Source organism: Halichoeres trimaculatus, unplaced genomic scaffold (genome assembly GCF_033239565.1).
Source record: "Halichoeres trimaculatus isolate MK-OKI-2021-1 unplaced genomic scaffold, fHalTri1.1 fHalTri1_scaffold_23, whole genome shotgun sequence".
In the NCBI taxonomy this organism is placed as follows: domain Eukaryota; kingdom Metazoa; phylum Chordata; class Actinopteri; order Labriformes; family Labridae; genus Halichoeres; species Halichoeres trimaculatus.
The window spans coordinates 22,366,909-22,389,298 of record NW_027437201.1 but is presented as its reverse complement, the minus strand read 5'-3'; the positions used below and the strand labels follow the sequence as shown (position 1 = coordinate 22,389,298).

General features: G+C 42.0%; 3 protein-coding genes across 4 annotated transcripts in view; all 3 read left to right on the top strand.

Moving 5' to 3' along the window:
- On the top strand, window positions 1-1,735 carry LOC141785094 (gap junction gamma-1 protein-like). The gene has a single exon (XM_074663224.1). The coding sequence runs from the start codon at window positions 43-45 to the stop codon at window positions 1,384-1,386; it is 1,344 nt and encodes a 447-aa protein (XP_074519325.1). The 5' UTR covers window positions 1-42; the 3' UTR covers window positions 1,387-1,735.
- A 1,182-nt stretch (window positions 1,736-2,917) lies between these two features.
- On the top strand, window positions 2,918-12,915 carry dbf4b (DBF4B-CDC7 kinase regulatory subunit). The gene is made up of 12 exons (XM_074662575.1): window positions 2,918-3,002; window positions 3,443-3,637; window positions 5,539-5,730; window positions 5,847-5,897; window positions 5,986-6,055; window positions 6,222-6,286; window positions 6,429-6,465; window positions 8,467-8,512; window positions 9,442-9,579; window positions 10,611-10,746; window positions 10,860-10,993; window positions 11,082-12,915. The coding sequence occupies exons 2-12, from the start codon at window positions 3,488-3,490 to the stop codon at window positions 12,307-12,309; spliced, it is 2,247 nt and encodes a 748-aa protein (XP_074518676.1). The 5' UTR covers window positions 2,918-3,002; window positions 3,443-3,487; the 3' UTR covers window positions 12,310-12,915.
- Window positions 12,916-15,194: 2,279 nt separating this feature from the next.
- adam11 (ADAM metallopeptidase domain 11) overlaps window positions 15,195-22,390 on the top strand; it is a 29,563-nt gene continuing 22,367 nt past the window's right edge. The window contains exons 1-4 of one of the 2 annotated variants that reach the window (XM_074662654.1): window positions 15,195-15,786; window positions 15,957-16,108; window positions 19,166-19,242; window positions 19,644-19,710. In XM_074662654.1, the coding sequence (XP_074518755.1) occupies window positions 15,729-15,786; window positions 15,957-16,108; window positions 19,166-19,242; window positions 19,644-19,710 (354 nt within the window). In that variant the 5' untranslated portion in view covers window positions 15,195-15,728. The remainder of the gene's footprint in view (window positions 15,787-15,956; window positions 16,109-19,165; window positions 19,243-19,643; window positions 19,711-22,390) is intronic. The other variant, XM_074662655.1, reaches the window with a different exon arrangement.

The window sequence follows — 22,390 nt, the reverse complement described above, 5'->3', positions numbered from 1 at the left end:
GAGGTGAAGGTTGCCTCTCGCTGTAGTTTCCCTGCCAGTACCATGAGTTGGAGTTTCCTGACTCGTCTGCTGGAAGAGATCCACAACCACTCCACGTTCGTGGGCAAGATCTGGCTCACGGTCCTCATCGTGTTCCGCATTGTGCTGACAGCCGTGGGAGGCGAGTCCATCTACTACGATGAGCAGAGCAAGTTTGTCTGCAACTCGGGCCAGCCGGGCTGTGAGAACGTCTGCTACGACGCCTTCGCTCCGCTCTCACATGTCCGTTTCTGGGTTTTCCAAATCATCCTGGTGGCCACGCCCTCGCTCATGTACCTGGGATATGCTGTCAACAAGATCACCCGGGCAGAGGAGCAGGCGGGTACAGCGGGTGGGTATCAAAAGAGGAAGTCCAAGAAGCTGTATCTGTCAGGTAGGAGGCAGCACAGAGGCATCGAAGAGGCTGAGGACGACCAAGAGGAAGACCCGATGATCTACGAGATGGCTGAGGAGAGCGACGGAGGAGGAGCGGCGAAGGAGGGCGGTGGAGATGTACAACCGAAGGTAAAGGTGCGTCATGACGGGCGGCAGCGAATCAAAGCAGACGGACTGATGCGTATTTACGTGCTCCAGCTCCTGGCCCGCTCCCTGCTGGAGGTGGCGTTCCTCTGTGGTCAGTACGCGCTGTATGGTTTTGCGGTTCCTGCGTCCTACGTGTGCTCAGACCTGCCCTGCCCCCACAGCGTGGACTGCTTCGTGTCACGCCCCACTGAGAAAACCATCTTCCTCCTCATCATGTACACCGTCTCCCTGCTCTGCCTGGCGCTCAACATCTGGGAGATGCTTCACCTGGGCATCGGGACCATCTGTGAGATCGTCCGCTCTCACAGGCCCGAGCTCTCTGACGACGAGCTGTACGGGCTCACGCGGGGACACGGCGCTCTGAACGAGGCTGGACTGAGCGGCGAGGATTACAGCAGCTACCCTTTTTCTTGGAGCGCTCCGTCAGCTCCACCTGGGTACAACATCGCCATGAAGCCTCATCTGGTATCAACAGGACAGCCTCTGCCCATCACCGATCTCAGCAACGCCAAGATGGCGTGCAGGCAGAACCATGTGAACATCGCCCAGGAGGAGCGCCAGCAGTACACCAATAATGATGAAAACCTGTCCACACACGGGATGGGAGATGGACCCAGAGGGGTTCACAAGGACAGCCGTGAGCCTCAGAGCAGGCCGGGGGCTGACGGGCAGCCACAGAGCCAGAGTAACAACCACGGCAAGCCTCACCGAGAACGCAAACACAGACCGGCCTCCAAACACGCCACGAGCAAGACGGAGGCCGACAGAGGCAGCAGCACCAGCAGCAGCAAATACGGAGTCCTGAAGGGATCAGAGTGGATCTGACCGACACACTGCTCCACGTTTTGAAATCTTTCCGTTTACGTTAGAAACACCCTGATGCATCCGTGGTTTACATACTTTTCATGTTTTCATTTAAATACCTGAAATAGTTTTGTTTTGCTAACAGTGTTCTTAGTTTACAGTTCCTGCAGAACGTTTGTGTTGTTGATGGTTCCTGGTGGATACGCACACGACTCTGTGCTGTAACCTGTGATGCCTTACTGAAACAGTCAAAGTGCTCCATTGACTCAACATCACCTTCAAAACAGCCGTCACATGAGGCATTATTTTCTCAAAAAGGTCTTTATACCTTTACTAAAAACAGATGTCACTGTCTACTTTTGAAATAAACACACAGGGGCTGAGCTTTAAGCAATATTGTTGTAAAATATGCAGAGTTTTATTATGCTTTACTCACTTTTTTCTTTTACATTTGGTTTTTTTACACAGCCATTTGAAGGAGTGATAAAAGGTTTTTGGGAGTGTTAGAAAAGTTGAATGATGAAGATTTTGTTCAAACTGTCTTATTGTTGAGCTGTTGCAAAGTTTGCCATAAGCTTCTGTTCTTTTCAGTTTATGTTACGAAACTTTTCCAGGTTTAACTCAAAAGTTCTGTCATCAACACAAAAACATTTAGCCAGTGCATCTTGCGTTTATTTTTTATATTTTTTTCAGGCTTTGGATAGCCTTCATTTTTGTTAAGACAACTTTTATTTGCAGATTTTCAAACTGAAATGCCATCAAGGCTCGTCCTTTGCACTGTGCCAGTGTTTTGTGAAAGATATTTTTGTAAACAAAAGTGCATGTTTTGAATAAAGAAACTAAATAATATTTCTTGTAGTTTGTCATTTTATTTTAAAATTATTTTATTTATATTGTTTATATTATTTATTTTCTATTTTACAATTTTGTTGTGACAGAAAAAAAATCAAAGTACGTTTTAAATCCAAAAGCAAAGTGGATATTCACACAGTCTATGAGTTTGCACACACTTTTGTAAATATTTTACACAATTGTGGATGCATTTACACACACACACACATTATTGATACATTAATAGTTCCATCAAAAATTGTAACTTATTTTGTTACATTTCTATATCATAGGCTGTATATTTTATTTTTAGTGTACTGGATTGCAAGTGCAATTTCATCACTAAGACAAATGCAGGGACACTGCCACCTACTGGGTAAGAAGGTAACATTTTTAATGAGAGGTTGCAGTTTTATGAAGCTAATTTGATCAAAATGAGTAAAAGAATAGTTTATCCAGTAGCAGAAGCAAACAACATCAGTTTATCCGACTAATGTTGAGCTATTTGGAGACAGGAAGAATTATTTTTTTGGCAGGGAGAGCTCAGATAAATGTGAATTTAAACCATTTAATAGCTTAATTTTCTTTATAAAGTGTAATTAACTTGAGAAGAAACTGTTTTTATCCCCATTGCAGAAATAAAACCTGTTTTATTTCGTTGCCGTTGAAAACTTGCGTTTTGCCGGAAGTGACGTTGACGTCAGCCTCGTCTCTCCGTCAGTGTTTTTAAAAAGCGGCGGTTGCTCTCTCGAGCACTTCTTTCATGTACATTAGCAAACGCTTATTTATCGCCATTTTTGCACAAAGTAAGTGAAAAACTTTTCTCTGTAGTTGCTTCAACGACGTAGAATGGATTTACAGATAAAATATCATCTTTTTTTAAACTAATTTGTCATATTTTGATGGTTCGGCGTTGTGTATTTCCTACAAGAGCTAAGTTAGCTATGTCAGCTAATGCTAACACAACAGCATATTGAATGCTACGTAGTATGCTAAGGCGAGGCTGCCTTGTACTGTTGTATTCTGGTTTCACAGTTTGGTTACGTGGTATTATTTTTTATTAAGTGCTGCTTTATTTCAGAAAACATGCTGGATTAAAATGTTTTATAGTTTTGCTACTAAAAGTGAGCCATATGACACACTGAAAAATTTCCAACATTTGCTTGTGTTATACTCATCTGTCTCAAGCTCTTCACTCAAAATTGGTTTGTAATTTCTTGCCTTTCGTCTCCCTTTTTTCCAAAAGGATCCTGGTGTTCTCCTCCAAAGTTCCCTTTCCTGCACCAGGATCATGCAAAAACCCCAACCTGCAGAAGAGCAGGGCCTCCTGGGCTCTCTGTGTCCTGGGCAGAAGAAGCTGGAGGGGAAGACTTTCTACCTGGACAGTGTGAAGAAGCGTGCAACAGCCCTACTCTTGGAGGCCATTTCTCTCCTGGGAGGGGTGAGTTGGCATTAAGACAGAAGCGGTGCAGTTTATCTTGCTTTGGCAGGGAGGAGTAGGTTTGACACTTATTACATTTAAAAGTCTATTTGCGTTCTCTACTTCCTTTAATTCCCTTACGTTGTGATATATTTTTGTACATTTTTACATGGTATTGTTGTTATTTTCTTTTTTCCTTGGCTACTTTAAAAAAAAAATAACTATGGAATTCATTGTGGGCAGCAAAGAAAGAAAGATATATGTGTCTTTATTGTGCACTTAATAAACACATTGCATCTTGTGTTTTGATGAGGGTTATAATGGTTAAAGGGGACATATCATGCTGATCCCTGATTTAATACTTACATATGATAAATTTGAAAACACGACCTTTCACCTCCTGAATTTTCAAAAAATAAGATATTGTATTTTTTCTGATATCCTAGAACGAGATTTGATGCCTCTGAAAATAGGTCATTGCCATTTGGCCGCGAGATTTCGACCTTCGTGATGACACGAGGATCCTTTCTTTTTATTGGAGTAATCTGATAAAGCAGCTCCTCCTCTGTGATGTCAGTTAGTCACACAACCGCCACCGAGGGATACACCCACCAAGAGCCGAGTATTAACATATAAACTATACATGTTACAGTACCACTTTGACTCACCACACTGAAGCGTCCTGAGATGATCTGTGTCCAGGTGGATTTTCTTCCTCCTGAGCTGCAGAACCGTCCGGGTCTGACTCGGGGTCCAATACAAAAGGACGTATCCTACACTCTGCCATTTTATTAGTGCTATCAATGCCTTACGGTGAAGTTTTGGCAAACAGCAAACTCGCTCAGTCTGCTCCATCCAATATGGCGATTTTGTAAATACTGCCATGCTGCAAAAACCGCCTCCTGGCTCTACCCCCTCCACCCCTCTGATAGAACTGACCAATCAGAGCACAAAGGGCTGTGACGTTGCGAGGTTACTGGAGGTCATTCTCCAAACGGAGCGTTTCAACCAGATCTTCAGAACGGCCTAAAATGAGGATATTGAGAATGCTATTGTGGGGCAATGAAGGAACTAAATGACTTGTACTGAGGGCAGAAATGCTTTACAGGCATCCTAGTCTGGCATAGTGAAAAGGAGAAACAAGCATGATATGTCTCCTTAAACTAAAACGAAACTAAAAAGGAAAACAAAAATTTAAAATACATTGCAGTTAACTCAAACTAATAAAAACTAGAAAAAAAAAGATAAGTGAACTAAAACTGTATCTTGTGTTTACAAAACTAACTGAAACTAACGGCAATTATAGACAAAATTTCCTTCGTTATTGTTTCTGACAATATTAATAGCTTTTAGGATTTAAATTAATCCCACACATTTTCCCAAACAATTTTACGACAGTTTTCAGCAGTTGTCAGCGCCGTACGGCACCATCACAGCGACGTACTGGGACATGCTTGTTTACTGCACTGACTGGCTGTGCGCTGTGCTGCCACGAATAGTTTAATTTCATGCGAGCCTGACTTTTATTGTTACAGAGTCCAAGTTTCTAATTAATTAAGCCCATAGTAGGTTGTTTTATATAGTTTATGTTTATATTTTTTATATTAAGTTTATATTATTTTCATGTGTTTAAGGCAGCAGCCAACAGTTCAGTATCAGTATTGACTGAGCAGTGAGTGCTATGTTGGACTTGAAAATAAACAGTATGACAAAATATTTACTCTTTTTGAATCCTGCAACTGGTTAATAAGGTATGAAAAACTAAAACTAAGCCTTGTTGCAAAAATCAAAACTAAATAAAAACTACAATGCCCGCTCTAAAACTAATTAAAACTAAACTGTAATGGCAAATCTAAAACTATCATAACCTTGGTTTTGATGTGCGTTGGTTTGATGATGTCTGACTGATTTTGTGTCCTCAGAGAGTCGAGGGTTTCCTGCACAAAGACGTGAACTTTGTTGTCACTGGAAGCCAAGAAGGTCTAAGTGAGCAGAAGTCTGCAGACACCAATAACAAGGCAAAGGAGGCGAGTGAAAAGACCAGGAGTCCTGTGATCACCCGGGAGCATGCCTCCAGGAGTGATAAGCAGCAACCAGGAACTCCCAGACCTATGGTATTAAAACCCACACACTGGCATGATAAAACCTTGAAGATATTTGCTGGGGGACATGATCTCTTAAACTGGTGTTTTCTCATCATAATATCTGGATTCTTGGTTTCTCCCCTCAGGTTTGTGGCAGCCGTGGAAAAGCCTTGCTTGAAAAAGCTATCCGCAACAATGTGAGTTGAATTTTTCAGATTATTGGTTGTGTAATTTGCTTTGAGCTGTCGTGGATTGTGTTCTTGATTTCTGATTTGCTTCTCTCAGGAACGCCTGAAAGGGAGCAGTGTTTTAGCCAATGCTCGGTCATGGGGGGTGAAGATTCTCCATGCGGATGGTATCCTTTTGAGTTTCTCTGATGCAAAGCCCTTGCCTGTTTTTGCATGGTTACAGCTGTGTTGCAGTGAACCTCTACTCACAGCAGATGGCGCCATCTGAGAGCTTCTGTTTTCTGCACAGCTCAAATACAACATTTGCCGTGATGTTCCTTAATATTGTACCAGATGTGCTTTTATATCTGAAACAGCTCACTCGAGAGAGCTTCAGAGCTGAACAGAAGAGGCCAGAGGTAAAATGTCCAAAAAAAAACAGTCATAAAAAAGTGCTGATTCAAAAATGTTTAACTGTATTGAAATCTTGTGAAAATCATTGGAACAAATGAAACATTTCAGAGTCTTAATGAGACTAATTTTGATCCTTTTTCCCCACAGAGAGCTCGAAGTAAACAAAGTGCTCATGTTGTGAAAGGTAAGTCTCTGTTCACCACAGATGTTTTATCTCCTAAATACTGTTTATGTCTGAACAGCCATAGACATGATATACGTAGACGCCTCATTGACTGGCACTGCCTATTGGAGCTGACATAGCTGCCGGCCGCCATCTTGGATGGGTCTCACACGCCGCCCCAGTGCGTTTATTTTACTGAGAAAGGAGTAGAATGCACAACTATTATGAGCATAACTCAGCAAATTTTTACCCGATTTCGAGATGCACGAATAATACAGGATGTGGTCACACATTTTAATACATTCTTTCAAATTAAAATACTTGTTATTGTGCTGTTTTTTGTCGTGCAATGAGACAGGACAGTGAGATGGACAGTCAAAACGTATGAGCAACAACATTTCTGTGGTCATACATATATACTACTTTTATATATTCACAGTGCCAACTTCACACATATTTTCTAATATAATAATAATAATAAGTATTTCTTTTAATTACTACTTAATCGTAGTAAAATTGATAATAACGATGGCAACATCAGCCACAATAATAATGAAATTAAATTAAACTGAAGTATGGATGTTTATAAGAACAAAGATTTAAAAAAAATAGATAATATGTAGAACAACAGTAATATTAATAATTTGTTATAAAAGGGAGAAAAGTCATTTCACTCTAGCAGCTGCAGTATAATTACAGTAACTGTAAATGTAAATATATCATACAGGGTTCCCGCGGATCCTTGAAAAGTCTTAAAAGGCATTGAATTCATAATTCTAAAAATAAGGCCTAAATTGGCATTAAAAAGTCTTAAATCCAAATTTAAAAAGTCTTAAAAATTTGAACACATTGGTAAGATTTATGTTAGTTTGAAGTAAAGAAATTTTAAGCAACGTTTATCTATTTTTCTGAATAATTTCCTGATTTACTCTCGTGGCAACATCGCGTAATCATTATAGTGGAACTAACAAAACGGTGATGTTGTTGCACCAGAAGCTTTTAAAACAGATGCATGTCTTGGTTCTACCTTGGGTGGCTGGAGAGAGAAAAAAATGAGGAAAATTGGCAAAAAAAAAAATCCAAAAGTGGCTTAGGGAAATTGATTATGGCACCAAAATTGAGAATTCAATTTGAAATTAAATTTTAAAAACCATGTAAAAATTTCAAAAAATGGTTGTGACAGCGGCCAAAAGAGATGAATGGGGGCAAAATAGGCATAAAGTTGTAAAAATGGGGTTAAAAAAAGGTAAAAATTGACGTTGTATGTAAAATAAACATTGGGTCAAAATTGCCTTTAACCCAGGTAATTTTTGTTTGTTAGTTTTGTTTGTTTCAATTGTGGTTCGTTGTCGACTTGTTTTTAAATTTGATTTCCAACGTCATTAAAAAAGTCTTAGAAATTCTTAAATTTAACTTGCCTTGAGCTGTAGGAACCCTGTCATAGTAAATAAAACAAAAAAGAAAGTATTAAAGAGTCATAAAAATACACAAAGGGTGGAGTATTAACAACATCATTAGCGGCAGGTGATATGATGGTCGGGGCAGGGAGGGGTCGTCATGGTGTGGCTGTGGTTGTATGGAAAGACGCTGTAAACGGGGGCCTCCTCAAGCCAGGGTCACTGGAAATCTTCAAAATGTGAAGAAGAAGAAAAACGCTGCAGATAAAGTGAGAGAGTAGCAGCTCCTACTGTTAGCATTTTGTCGACAGTCCAATACTGTTAGTTATAATGACATAAAATGATAAATGGTCAACAAAACAAAATTATTGTGAAGTCTTACATGTGAAAGTGATCTGCTCTCAATATTGCGCCCGTTGCAGCAACCGTAGGCGCGAAAAATACCGGCATAATAAATCACTCAGCGCTCAATCCGTTTGTGTCTGCTGCTGGAATGCAGTGAGGAGACCCATCCAATATGGCGGCGACGCCCTACGCGGTTCAGTACGTAATGAGGCATTTATGTATATACGTCTATGTGAACAGCTGAATTAATTTTCTTTTTGCTCCTTTTCTCGACCAACAGCTGCAGCTCTGAGGTCTCCTTATCTGAAGATTGAAGACCTGAGCAGGTACATTTTGAATCTTATTTGGTGCAGTTCGGTTGTTCGCTTGTTCACGTTGCACTGATTTTGCTCTTTGCAAAACCCTGGAGACGCTAACCTTTCTCAGCCGTGACCAGCAGCTTGCTTCCCTCTGTTTGGGGATGAGCCGACACTTGGTCAGGCTTTCATGGCTGGGTTTGTTTCCAACAGCTGCCCCAGAAAAATTCACTTTCCTGAGGCGTCTTTTACATCGCCATAAAGAGAATCTGTCATTTCTCCTCTTCTCTGATCTCAGTTTATCAATAAAGAGCTAGACGAGCTAGAAGTCAGCAGGTGGATTAAGTTTTAATGCCTGTTTAGGTTCATGTCAGGGCTGTTTGGTATCCAGTTTGATCATCAAGTTTAACGACAGTGATCCAACAATGACTGCCAGGGACCTGCCCCCTGTTTCCGCCCGCCCTGCCCCACTCAGAGCCAGCTCTGGAGGTATGCATTTCAGCCCAGATGATTTTCTTAATTGAATCGGCGAGGGAGTCCCGCTGTGTAACGTGACAATCTGTCCCCCCAGTAGAGCGGCCCCCCAGGGGTCCGGACCTCTCAGGGATACGGTTTCTGTTCGATGGGGCTTTGCAGGCTCCGCTGCCTCTTCCTGCGGGGGACCTCTGTGTGCGAGCAGCTCTTTTCATTCGCCTTCTCATTTCAGTTAATTGAAGTGCTCTGGCTGATGTAGAGGCCATCGCTGAGAGAAACTGAACCCAGGACCTCTGAAACATTTGAATATAAGCCCAGCCGGGCTCATCTCACATGTCTGGGATCAGATTCAGTTTAAACACAGAGTGGTCTCAAATATAGACTTTTTCTTTCTTTAACTGCAGCATTGTTTCATTGTAGCTGAAGTGTTTCATTTCATTTGATAATAATTTTTTTGTAATTTGTTTGTTTTATGTCATAACCAGGAAGTACAGACCTCTGCACATGCAGTCGATGACCTTCCCCTCGATGTGCTACTCTGGACGATTCAGTCCCTTTGAGTCTCCTCCTCCTCCTCCTCCGCTCTTTGACAAACAGAGCGGGCAAAAAGAAACCAAAACAAGGTTTGTTAAACCAACATTTTAAAGATACAGACCGTTTTGATGAGTAAGATTAAAGACGATCATTAGAGCTGGGCTGATATGCTTTTCTTGCAATTTGATTCTTTTACCATTTTTGGGGATTCCTTTTCAGTTTTGCTAAGTTGCTCCAAATTGTGTTTCTCAGATATTTCATTTTTTTGCGATTATACTGTTTGCTTTTGCTGCAAAGTTGCCAAAAAAATGCACATCACGTGAGTCGGAGAGAGGCATTTCGCCCTCTGCTGGAGAAAAGTGGCAACTTTTTATCCGTTCTAGCACATATACAAACAGGGTGTCCGCGGGGGTCTTAAAAAGTCTTAATTGTGGTTTAATGATGTATTAAATTTTGTAGGTATTCAAGCTTTGACCCCAAAAATATCCATGAATATTTATTTCCTTCTTGCGACTGTCCCCTGATTGGGATGTTAAACATTTGGCCAATAAAGTTTTAAAATAGAGTAGAATAGAATAGAGTTACTGGGAAATTGTTGCGTTAACAGCAGAAAACGACGAAGTCAGTAGAAAAACACAAAAATAAAAATAAAAAAATAAAATATATACTTAAAGACTCTAGTTACAGTAAGATACAACAATAAAGATTTTGACAGGTATATACACCAGCTATAAGTTAAATTATTTAATTCAAAGCTTTATTCCTTCTCAGCCTACATGTCTGTAAAAATGCAAACTACGGTACAACCGTGAAAGAGTGGATGTCAACAACAACTCAAAGTTGCGATAAAGTCTTCAAATTTTTTGAAAGGTTTTTAAAAAGTCTTTAAAAAGTATTGAAAACAACCTCAGGATTTTAGCAGATACTCTGACAAAGAGTGAAATAAAGGATTTAAAATTGAACAAAAAAAAGAAATCTAGATACATCCGTGAATGGATTTTTTTCTCCCACCCTTAACGATCATCTGTTTATTTCATGCAACATTAACCAAAAACTGTACCAGAAGCAGTTTTAATTTAATTCGAAAGGATTTTGTGATAACGTTGTTTTTTCTCTGAAGGGTAAAGAAAGTTGAAAGCAGCGCTCAGGACAAATCTCAAACCGCACTCAGCTGCACCCCTTCACCGTGGCGACCGCGCAAAAAGGACCTGTCCTACTGCGAATGCTGTCATCAACCCTTCAACAACATGGAGGAGGTAGAAACACCTGGAGACACACGACTGACATTTTAAGATTGATGAATTGAAAATGTTTGTTTTGAAAATGTGAAAGAAAAGAAAAACCTGCTTGTTCTTGTTTGGTTCTGCAGCACTTACAGTCGGATCAGCACCGTGCGTTTGTGCTGGATCCATCAAACTACAGCGTGCTGGACCAGCTCGTTGCTGAAATGCTTCCTGGATTCGACCCTGATCCACTGGAACAATCAGGAATAACAATGACCCAGTGAGTAAACTCTAGCTAGTAATGCTCTGAAGTTTTTATTTTGTGTTTTAGACGGAGGATTTGATTTCATGTCTTGTTTTCTTCCCAGACCTGCGCCGTGTTTTCTGCCCGTTGAGGACGTCCGTGAACTGGAGCCTCTGACCGATGTGGAGACAGAGCAAGCCGTACAGGCCCTGCAGTCATTCGACGCTCACACCTTCGACGCTCAGCCTCTCACACCTGCTCAGCTGCAGCCGGTCCCTCCTCACACAGACTGCCGGCGTCCTCCCAGTCCCGTCATGCCTGTGCTGGACGTTGAACTACAAACCAACCAATCAACCAGCCAGCCGCTTGATCCGTGCCCATCCACAGACCCTTACTCCTTACCTCCAATCCTCAGCCCACAGGTGTCCTCTACCCCGCACAGCCCGTACTCTGAGCCTCCTGTCCTCAGTCCTCAGCGGGACGCAGCAGAGGAGGCTGCATGTGAAACGCACAGTTTAGAAAATGTGGCTTCTACGAGGACAGGAGACTTAAAAAGAGCAAACAAAGACTTTCTGCTGGGACTGAGTGAGATCATTTGCTCAAACATGGAGTGGGAATCTGCTGCCTGTTCCCTCCCCTGTCCGTCAGCGGCCGCTCCAAACCCCAAAAAGCGCTGTAGATCAGCCAGCCCTGAACCCAGGCGGAGAAAAAGGAGGAGGACGGCAGAAGCGGATAGATCTGAGGAAACAGAAACGTCCAAACCTGAGGGCTCCTGTCCTCTGTCACAGTCCGCTATGAACCAGAAACTCTTCTCAGCGTGCACTCAGGGATCGCTTACGTTAAAACAGACGTTTACGATGTTTTCTGTTCCTGCTGTACAGGATTTCACTCTGATACCAAATCATACGAACACTTTAACTCAGGGTGTTACTGCATCATGTTCGCTCTCAGAATTTAAGACTTTCAACCCTCTGCTTCCCCTCCCTCACGACAAATCTCTGTCCAGTCAAGACTCTCAGCGCTCGTTATCCCTCTCCACCTCTGTGTGCATCGAACCAGCTCTCATCCCCGACGTCGCCGCGGTCTGTCCGTCATCTTCGGACTCCGACTGGGACTGCGACCTGCTCTCACGGCTGGTCCGGACCTCCAACGACCCCCCGTCCCTCGCCGAGCAGGACAAGGAGCTCCTTCACAGGCCGTGCACCTGGATGCACGACACCAGCTACGAATCGCGTCTGCACAACGTCCTGGAGGCGCCCAGTGCGGCGGCGGCGGCCCTGCAGTGCGGGGAGGAAATGGACTCTTCTGCGTTTTCCAGGACTGTGGTTCAGATCGTCGAGGTTCAGCACTGACGATCGTGGAGAGAGCGATGTGAAAGCTGCGAGCAGAATAAGTGGATGAAGTGTGCACTGAATAAATATTTCAAACTTAATGCTGAATGAAATGAAAATCAAGATTTTTTTAGAGATGAATATTTTTTTTACCTGAGATTTATTTTTTTATAGATGCCCCTAACCCTCCTGGTAAAGAAAGCCCTCAGCGATGTGTTGGATATATTGTGCGTGTTATGCTGACTGCAGTTTTTGAGCCGCTGTGTCCAGGAACATGTGGTGGTTTTGAGAATTTAATGATGCATTTCAGAAAGGGGCATTACTCAATTACTGTGAGTGCTGCGTCTGGATCAGATCCCACTCTCGCTGGCGTTGAGGCGTGAGTGAAGCGGAGGACTCGCACAACATGCAAGACAGAAATCAGCGAAGGTGGGCCAGAGGACTCACCGTCACCGTCAGGTTTATCATCACTTTCTGAACGGTCATTTCTGGTCTTTAACAATCTCAGAAAACTTTCCTGAAATTCCTGCTTGTCTCACGTGTACAGTTAGAAAACATAACGAGGAATACGACCTCGTGACTTTCACGTCTCGTGTAGGAAACAGTCTGACCTGTGGAGTTTTTAAATAAATGATTTTAATCAGAAACATCCCCCCCTGTAGTTCATCAAAAGTTGTGATCCACTGAGGATTCCTCTTCCTGTTTGTGTCCGTACACGCTGACTCGGCTTGTCGGAGAGCTAAATGAGGACTGAAGGATGAGGAAGGGCGGCAGAGGGTCGATGTGTCCTGTTTGGCTCGTCAGCGCAGCTTCCAGCTGACTCGGGTAATATTTGATATCCAATCATCAGCTCGTTGTTATGAAAGCCGTACCTATCCGCTGCTGCTCGAGTCAAAGGATCCTTTGTGTGGATGTGACGGGCTGAAACCACAACAGCGTGTAACTGAAGACGGAGCACGTTAAATCCGACCTGAACCGTGTATTTTGTCAGAAAAGCAAGTAGGAATTATCTTATGCTGATGAAATGTACAAAACTCAACATTTGAATGAAACTGTAGTCATAGTCCAGATTAAAACACAGTGTCTACAGGGGGCGCCAGAATCAACACGAGCTTCTTATCGGAGCTTTTGATTATTCGGGGGCTTTAAAGAGGAATATTATAAAATTTTGGTTGTAAAATAGGGTTGATGTTGCTGCTCTTGCTGCCGGTAAAAACATGGAAAGTTGAGGCAACGCAGCCCATTGGTGTGTTAGAGCGCCACCCTTTGGCCAATAATATGTTACAAAATGTTAGGGTTAGGTTAGGGTTAGATCCATTTAAACCTAACCTAACCCTTAACATTATACAATCTTACTAAATATAAAAGGATCAAAAATTACAGTGGCAGGTGGGTGTCAAACAATTTGCAAAAGTAACGACACAAATGCAACAGCAAAAACAAAAATGAAACTGCCACAACACAACCGCAAAAGCTACGACAGAAATGCCAAAGTTACAATACAGATGCAAAAGCTACAAAACAAATGAAAAAGCAAAAACACAAATAAAATAGCAGAAATACAAATTTAAAAGCAAAAACACGAATGCAAAAGCTACAACACGAATGCAAAAGCAAAAATACAAATGCAAAAGCTACAATACAGATGCAAAAGCTCCAACACAAATGCAAAAGCAGAAATACAAATGAAAAAGGCTACATCACAAATGCAAAAGCCACAACACAGATCTAAAAGCTGCAAGATGAATTCAAAAGCTCACACAAATGCAAAAGCCACAACAGAAACGCAAAAGCTAAAACACAGATGCGAAAGCTACGACACACATGCAAAAGCTTCAACACATATGCAAAAGCTACAACACAAATGCAAAAGCAGAACTAACAAATGCAAAAGCTCACACAATGCAAAAGCCACAACAGAAACGCAAATGATCAAATGCAAATGAAAAAGCAAAAACACAATTTCAAAAGCAAAAACACAAATGCAAAATCACAACAGAAATGCAAAAGCTTAAACACAAAAGCAAAAGCTACGACACAAATGTAAAAGCAAAAACACAAATGCAAAAGCTACAACATGAATGCAAAAAGCTACAACATATTTCAAAAGCAAAAACACAAATGCAAAAAGCCACAACAAAAATTCAAAAGCAAAAACGCAAATGCAAAAGCCACAACAGGAATGCAAAATCTACAACAAGCAAGCAAGCAAAAGTCCTTAAAACAAATACAAAAGCAAAAACACAAATGCAAAAGCAATAACACAAATGCAAAAAGCAAATACACAAATGCAAAAGTAAAAACACAAATGCATAAGCAAAAACACAAATGCAAAAGCTGCAACGCAAACGCAAAAGCTACAACACCGATGCAAAAAGCTAAAAACAGCCAAAAGAGTTTTGTTATTTTAACAGACACAGAAAAGTTGCAAAAGTCAGTAAACGGTTTTCTTTTTTTAACTTCACCTGTGATAATTTAATCTTCATGGGGTCTCACCTTGTTTTTTCCTTTATAGTGCTTATTTTTTTTATTCACTGGAAAAAATACGTAATCTTTTATTTAACTTTATGAACCAACAATGTTAGCATTAAAGCTATATTTATCATAGCTATAGGTAAAAAAAAAAAAAAAAAAAAAAAAACAATCATTTATTTACTTTCACAACTTTTCTGTGTCCGTTCGGATACTTTTGCATTCATGTTGTTGCTTTTGCAAATCAGCTGACAACTACTGACCACCATAAAAAAGCAGCCAAAGTTACATTGCTGTATTTATAAATATAAAGTCACAGTTTTTTTTTACAAACTTGTGTAATTTAAGGCCCACCCAACATTGGTTAAGCCCACCCGAAATGAACACCCTGGCTCCGCCCCTGGTGCATGTGTCACCTGTAAGCCGTTTTCTGTTACCTCCACAGTCTTTAATCTGTTTCAGGGTTTGGATGTCCGTGTTAGTTGTGTATTCGTGCACCAACAGGTCCCCTCGGGACCCTGGTCGTGAGTTTCAGCCTCATCATCTGGTGAGTGGGTGGACCCTCCAAGCCCCACGTGCTCCTTGTTTCCAGGTCCACGGCTCCTCGCGCAGCCTCACAGCTCAGAGCCAACCTTTGACGACAGGCCGAGGGACGAGTGTGTGATCCCGCCGCGGAGCTCGGTGACACTGACTCACACACACACACACACACACGCGCGCGCGCGGACACACTCAATGACACCGCCACTCAGCTGGAGCCGAGCACAGGAGCCCCACCAGGGTGTTTCTGACCCAGAGGAGGCGGTCAGAGGAGGCGAGAGATGCGGGCGCCGCGTCTGAAGGAGCCCAGCTGTTGTGTTCGCTGTCAACAAGAGTCCGAGCACAGCTGCGCTCCAGCCTCCGCTCCAGCCTCCGCTCAGTCCGTCTAACGCGCAGCACCGAGGACACCGGAGGACTATGTGAGCACCATGCTCGCTGTGAGATGCCTGCTGTTCGCTGCAGCGTGTGCACGGTGCTCCGTGACAGGTAAGACACACACACACACACACACACACGTCCTCTGTCTGTCATCTTTATTTCATCTCATCCACCTGCATCCTCAAACACCGCGGACTGTGGATCAACACGACGCTGAACACCAGCTCTGAATCCCTGCAAACCCGGGACAACAGGACCGTGTCGTGTGTCCTCTGCAGGTCTGGGGCAGCGGGGGAGTCTGGAGGACAGGTTACCGCCTGCAGAGGAGGTCGTGCAGCCTAAACGGCTCCTCCAGCAGATCCACTCCCAGGAGGAGGTGCTGCACAGCCGGCTGGATACCCGGGTCAGGAACCTCACAGCTGCAGCACAGGTGGGCTCACCTGTTACTCCTTTCACACCTGCAGATAGAGCTTGTTATTTTACTGCATTAATTCAGCTTTATCATGAGCTGTTGACAAGTTTAATACTTTTACTCAACATTTAAACATATTTACTGCCATTTAATTAATATAAATATTCAGTAAAAGACCAGAATCGATAAAGTTTCACAATAAAAACCTTGTTAGCTTACAGAAAGGTTGTGAAAAGAACAAAATTATTTATATTGAACACATACAAAGGTATTCAGGATATCATTTTTGGTTATTTCTCATAAATATTAGGGGTAGGAACTGGATATCTCATGATATGATAGTATTTGATATGATAGGTAGATGGGATTAAAATAAAAACTAAAATAAATGAAACATATTTGAGTATCAGGGCTTTTGGTTTTAAGATTTTAAATGAGGATTTAAAGTATATATATTGTATATATTTAAATGTAAGTCCTTTATTTTAGTTTTTGTTGGGTTGGAAAAAAGTTGAGATGTGAGATCCCCTGAATAAATCCTAAAAACTGACTCACATGTGCATTTAGACTATAGAAACCATTACCATTTAACTTTTTCACTTGGTCTGGTGACAGAGAAACAAACAAAAAATCTCAAAAATCTGAAATATTTAAGTTTTGCAACTTAGATTAAATCAGCACCTCGAAAATCGTAAAAAATAAATAAATAAATAAAAATATCCAGGCCCTTGCAACCTTTTAATTGGAGCACAACAAATGAAAACTAAAAAAAAAAAAAGAACGGACCTACCTGTAACCTTTATCTGCTCTGTTGAGACCTCATCCATGCTTACACACATGCACAGCAGGGTAGGAAAACTCCCCTCCACCTGCCACCTCCCTCAGAGTCCATCAGATAATATTTCACACCTCTCCCTGCCCTCTCTGGTTACCTGTGCTATAAACTCTACCTGTCAGTCAGCGCTGGTCGCTGGGTGGATGTGACACAGGTCTGACCTTGAGCTCTCCTCTGAGTCCAGACCTTATGATCCTTCCCAGCCTGCGACTTTAAGAGCCCACAGGAAATGAGTCTGAGAGCTGCAACTGTACAGAAACTTAATTAGGATCAAGGTAGAATCAGTGAAAGGTTATCTGTAAATGTAAAGATTATGTGTAAATATGGAAACAGTTTCTCTATAACTCTTTTTACCGACATTTTTTGTAATTTGTAAAGGTCTAATCTGGATCACTGATGTCTTCATGAAATGGTAGGAACATGTTTTGGTCCAAAAAGCCAATAAATCCAGCACAGCAGCATTGTTTCCAGGCTCTCATAGCCCCTCTGTTCAGAACGCTCTGATTTAGTGGGCGTGGCCTTCATATGTAAATGAGCCACCGCTGATACCGCCCCGCTCTTCCACGTCACTGAGAGCGGCGCCACGAGCTCCGAGTGCACAATGTTTAGAAAACAGAGAAGCTGGTTTACCATAACATTACAGGCTAAAACAACAGGCTAACTGCAGCTAAAGTTAGCATCCTGAAGCTAACACAGAGACAGGGGGGACACTGAGGAAAAGCTCTTCCATCTGCTCCACAGCACACAGCATTTAAAATACTCACATTTCCAGGGTCCCAGGTTTGTTGGAGGATGGTTGGTAATGCGCCTGGATTCAGGACCAGTCTATTGGCTAGCCCTCTGTTGGACTGTCCAAAGTTGGAAAAGCAGTCGGCCGTGAAGTGACTAGCACACACATGCACAGTTTTACTGAGTGTAGCTGGAACATTTCCTGATAAATGAACTCTAGACACTTAGTCTGTCTTCTTCTGAGATGGGAAGCTTGTGCATGGAACTATGTGGCTGTTTACAGCCAAAAACAGAGCAGTGATGGCTCTTCAACTTTGGCAGTGGGCACGGGTATCTGCTTCGGTGGTCCAATCAGGTCAGACTTGCTCCTGATTGGTCAAAAAAGGGAATCGCTGACGTCGGCAAATCCCCAAAATCCAAACAGCTCGTTTTAGGTCAGGATTTTACATTCACAAGCTCTACTAAGAACAGGTTTGGTCATTAAATATCACATTTTGTGGGCTGGGAGGTAAGAGAAAGACCTACAAATTTCACTAAAAGTGTGGGTTGTTCTGTTTTTAACAAGGAGCAACCTCTGGTATCAAACAGTCAGACCAGGGAGAGTAATAAAACTGCAGTACCTCAGGTGTCCACTGGAGGCTTGCTGCTAAAACGAAGAAATACCAGACTGGTGTCAAATTGTAATGTGTCTTAAAATGACTGTGAGGGAGTGGAAGAGTAGGCGATTTTCCTACTGGACATGAACACAGCATTGCAAGTTTATATATTGAGAAACAAATATGTCAAATTGAAAAACATTGACATTTTATTATTTAAAAATGATTTTTATCACAACATTAACACATAAAAACACCCAAAATTGGTACCGTTGAGTACCGATACCCAAGACCAGACACCGGGCATTCAAGTGTGAAAGGTACCAATCCCAGATTACAGATTAAAACCTATTAACGATCATATTGAAGTGTTAAAATGAGAAACTTTGTTTTGTGTCAACGTTTAACATTTAATCCAAACAGAAATCCTCCAGTCAGAGCCCTGAAGCTCCTCCCTTCCTCTGCTAATGGGTCACTACTGTGGGCTCTTTATTGTTCGCTGCATGGACCCAGTGGATTGATACTAAGTGGTTTTCAGAGAGAGCATGTTCATACTAATGAGACCTGCCTGGCTTCAGCTGGCCAGTAAGTACTGACGGGAGTCACCGCAGGGAGCCGTCTGAAAATGTGGATGGAGTTCACCTTGAAACAAGGTTATAGAGAGCTGATGAGCCCCAACACCCAGTTTATCTAACGGGCCTCAGGGATGGATGTAGCTGTCTGCCTTCAGGGGAGGAGAACACTGAAGGAGGGCGTCCCAGTCTTTGTTTGGTCCCGTCTGCTTTAGCTCAGATTTAACATTTATTCTGTCCTTGAGAAACACTCTCAGCTAACATCAGTGTAAACATTTAACCAGTCAGATTCACTTTCTCTGAGTCTTTTTCGTCTCTCTGTGCACCCTCCACCCTCTCCCAGCCCATCCATCTGTCCCAGAGCAGCTTCCTGGTGGAGGCCTTTGGCGAATCCTTCATCCTTGACCTGGAGCTCAACCAGTAAGTTCACACATCCTCACGTCAGAGGCACGAACACTCTCTCCTCTTGTCCCATGTGTTGGCATCGTACAAACATCAAACTCTCCTCCTCTTCCTCTCTGTTGTTGTTTCCTCTAATGGACTGTAATCGTGTAACACCTTCGCTGACTTCCAGGCACTCAGAATAAATGAATCTCACACATTCTCTCTTCACTCATGAATCCATTTCTTGATCCTGATTCATGCGAGTCGTTACGTCGATGCTGATTGGAGTTATTCTACCAAAAACACTCAGGTTAATGACACATAATGGCAGCTAATAGCTTCTTCATATCACTTTCTCGCATGATAATTGAAGTGCTGGCATCAGGCTGAAAGTAAAGTTGGATTTATCATCAGGTTTTTTCCTCTTTTGTCTGCAGTAACCTCCTGTCGACGGACTACGTGGAGCGCCATTATGACGAGGACGGGCAGCTGTCACAGAGTACGGTAAGGCCGACTTATTAGGAAGTGTTTGGGTCTGAGTTCAGTCTGTTTACACGTCTCAGAGACAGACCGTACCATCCAGCACCTCCTCTTCTTCCTGTCCTGCTTTTTGCTCCCCGTCTCTGTTTCTACACCAAAGACCACCTGAACAATCAGTGCACGGCTGCCATGGATACCAGCAGCAGCAGCAGCAGCAGCAGCAGCAGCAGCAGATGATGATCGGGTCTTACTCTCGGGTTGTAGTGAGGAGAATTCAAAACCAAATCCTGCAGCCAAAACAATCTTTGTTTTTATCTTTGCCAAAACTTAAAGGCTGCTTCTCAGATATGCTAAGTGTTTAGCATAAACGAAATGCAGACAAATGTCTGCTGTGAACCTTTATCAACAAACAAGACAAAGAAGACTGAAATGTGAAAGGAGAGGAGGTTTTATCAGCTAATTATGTAGCTCATAAAGTATTTTAATAAAAGCATTAGATTTGACAAATTGTAGGGGCCCGTGGATAGATCCTTGGGGAACACCATGGTTTCATTTCAGAAGGTATTAAGACAGCATAAACACAGTCCATCATAATCACTACTTATTTTTTTTATCTTAAAGGTTTTTTTCTAGCTTTTATTCCTTTAACCAGGAAGTACACTTAGCAAAAGTTAACCTCAACTAACTGTGAGGTTGTACCATCTCCCTATAATCCCTATTTTTTGGGGTCGAATATTTTTATTGGATTTTCTGTTTATGGGGTGGGTACAGTACAAGAAAAGTCATTTTAGAAATACAAAAGTGAACAACTTCCCAACTAAAACAACTCATTAATTCATTCACACCACATGGACAAAAAGGACAGGACAATACACTCAAAGGGTATTAACAAGAAGAGAAATGGTATCAGAGAAGAAGAAGAAAAACCATAACCCCTAATTTATCAGTGTTGTTAAGAACACAATCAAAAGCTAACACGTTAAATATCAAATCTCATGGTTTATGATCATCTATTGTCATCTGATGAAGAACTAAGATGTTTGCAGCTGTGAGCAGATGACAGCTTTTCAGTCCGGTGTCGCCAACAGTTACAAAAACAATACAAAGAAGTGACATGAGCTGAACACTTTTCTTCCCGTATTGAAGCATGATGCTAGCAGGGATGTTTCATTTACACTGATTTCATTTGAGATTAGGCAAACAGTATCTTTCTTTGTCCAGTGGACACTTAGCTAGAATAGGCTGTATGCATAGATCGCTTCCACATTGGCGAGCGATGGTATGGGCATTTCCTGTTACCGAAAGACGCAGTAGAAAGTGACAGTAGACGGTGTTTTGATGGCAGAGATTAAATAAATACAGTGTTTGCTGGAGTTACCTAAAGTTTCTGTTACTGATTTACAGAGAATCACAACAAGGCTTTAAAAAAATTGTATTCGTTTGGAGCTTTGCAGGTAATTTGCTAACAGTAGCTAGCCTGAGCTAGAAGACTTACTTTCATGTTTAAAGTTGAGAGCTTCAGGTCAATCATACTTTAAAGTCAGTTTAATCATGTGTATAAACCACTTACTTCATGTGTTTGTACTTTTATGAAAGCACAAGGTAAAAACAAGGCCACAAGAGATCTCCAATGCTAGCAGGTAGCATACATCGATAAAGCTTGGCAACTGTCATCAATAAACACACAAACAAGTGTAATAATCTTGCACAAGAGAGTGTTTTTTTTTTTGAATCTACCAAAAACAATATAGAGCACTTGGCGCTAGCTTGATGCTAACATACATTGGGAATTCTATCAGTATGCTGTATGCGGTTAGCATACATCGCTAAAACTTTTTCCAGCGGAATATCAACTTTCATTCTCTCCCACAGCTCACAAGAGCTGACATCCCGTCTTGGAAAGGATGCCTATATACGATCACATGTAATCTCCTTTAGTGTGTAAAAATCAGGTCAAAATTAAAAGCATGAACATAACTATTAATATTAACCATATAGCAACAACGCTAATGGCCTGTTTTGGATAATTCGATGACAAACATTTCATATTATCAATCAGTAGCACGGCGTTCTATAATGACTGGCAGTTTACATGCCACCCAGTTTGTAACCGGATAAATAAAACTCCACCTGCATTGTCAGATGTCCGTTAGCATTAGCTTTGTGTGGCTAAACTGCAGAGAAATTGACAAATTATGCAACAATCTGCATCAACTGAGGGGTCGTTTCCTCTCCTGGATGCTGGGCGGAGAATTTGATGTATTCAGCCCTTCCCCCACCACAGCCACCTCCACCAGCCTCACCATCTCCGTCTTGATTTATTTAGTTTTATTGATGTGCCAATAAATCCCCCTGCTTTTGTCTGTCACTTTTTTATTGGTCCCTGTGGATCTGTGCAATTGCAGTGAGCGGCTGACGGGCGTATTGGAAGTGAATCTCAATGTAACACGGTGAAAGGATGGATTGAATCAGAGACAAGAGACGTGTCGGTGTCCTGCTGAAATATTGCTTTTTTGCTTTCTGACATTTTTTTTGTTGATATCTTGAAAGATGAATTGTGCTAACCCTGTTTTGTAATCCTTAAATTAAGCTCTTTAGTTAATGATGAACCAGACGTAATCAGCGAGGCAGCACTTCACTCTCTTCATTTCTCAGTTTACTCACTCAGCTGTCTTTGGCAGGTTAGCTTTATTTGTTAGCTTGC

Coding starts and splice junctions, on each gene's coding strand:
- LOC141785094 (XM_074663224.1), top strand. CDS start 43: ATGAGTTGGAGTTTCCTGACTCGTCTGCTGGAAGAGATCCACAACCAC.
- dbf4b (XM_074662575.1), top strand. CDS start 3,488: ATGCAAAAACCCCAACCTGCAGAAGAGCAGGGCCTCCTGGGCTCTCTG. Junction 5,898..5,985: donor AAAAAGCTATCCGCAACAAT/GTGAGTTGAATT, acceptor TGCTTCTCTCAG/GAACGCCTGAAAGGGAGCAG. Junction 10,994..11,081: donor TCAGGAATAACAATGACCCA/GTGAGTAAACTC, acceptor TTTTCTTCCCAG/ACCTGCGCCGTGTTTTCTGC.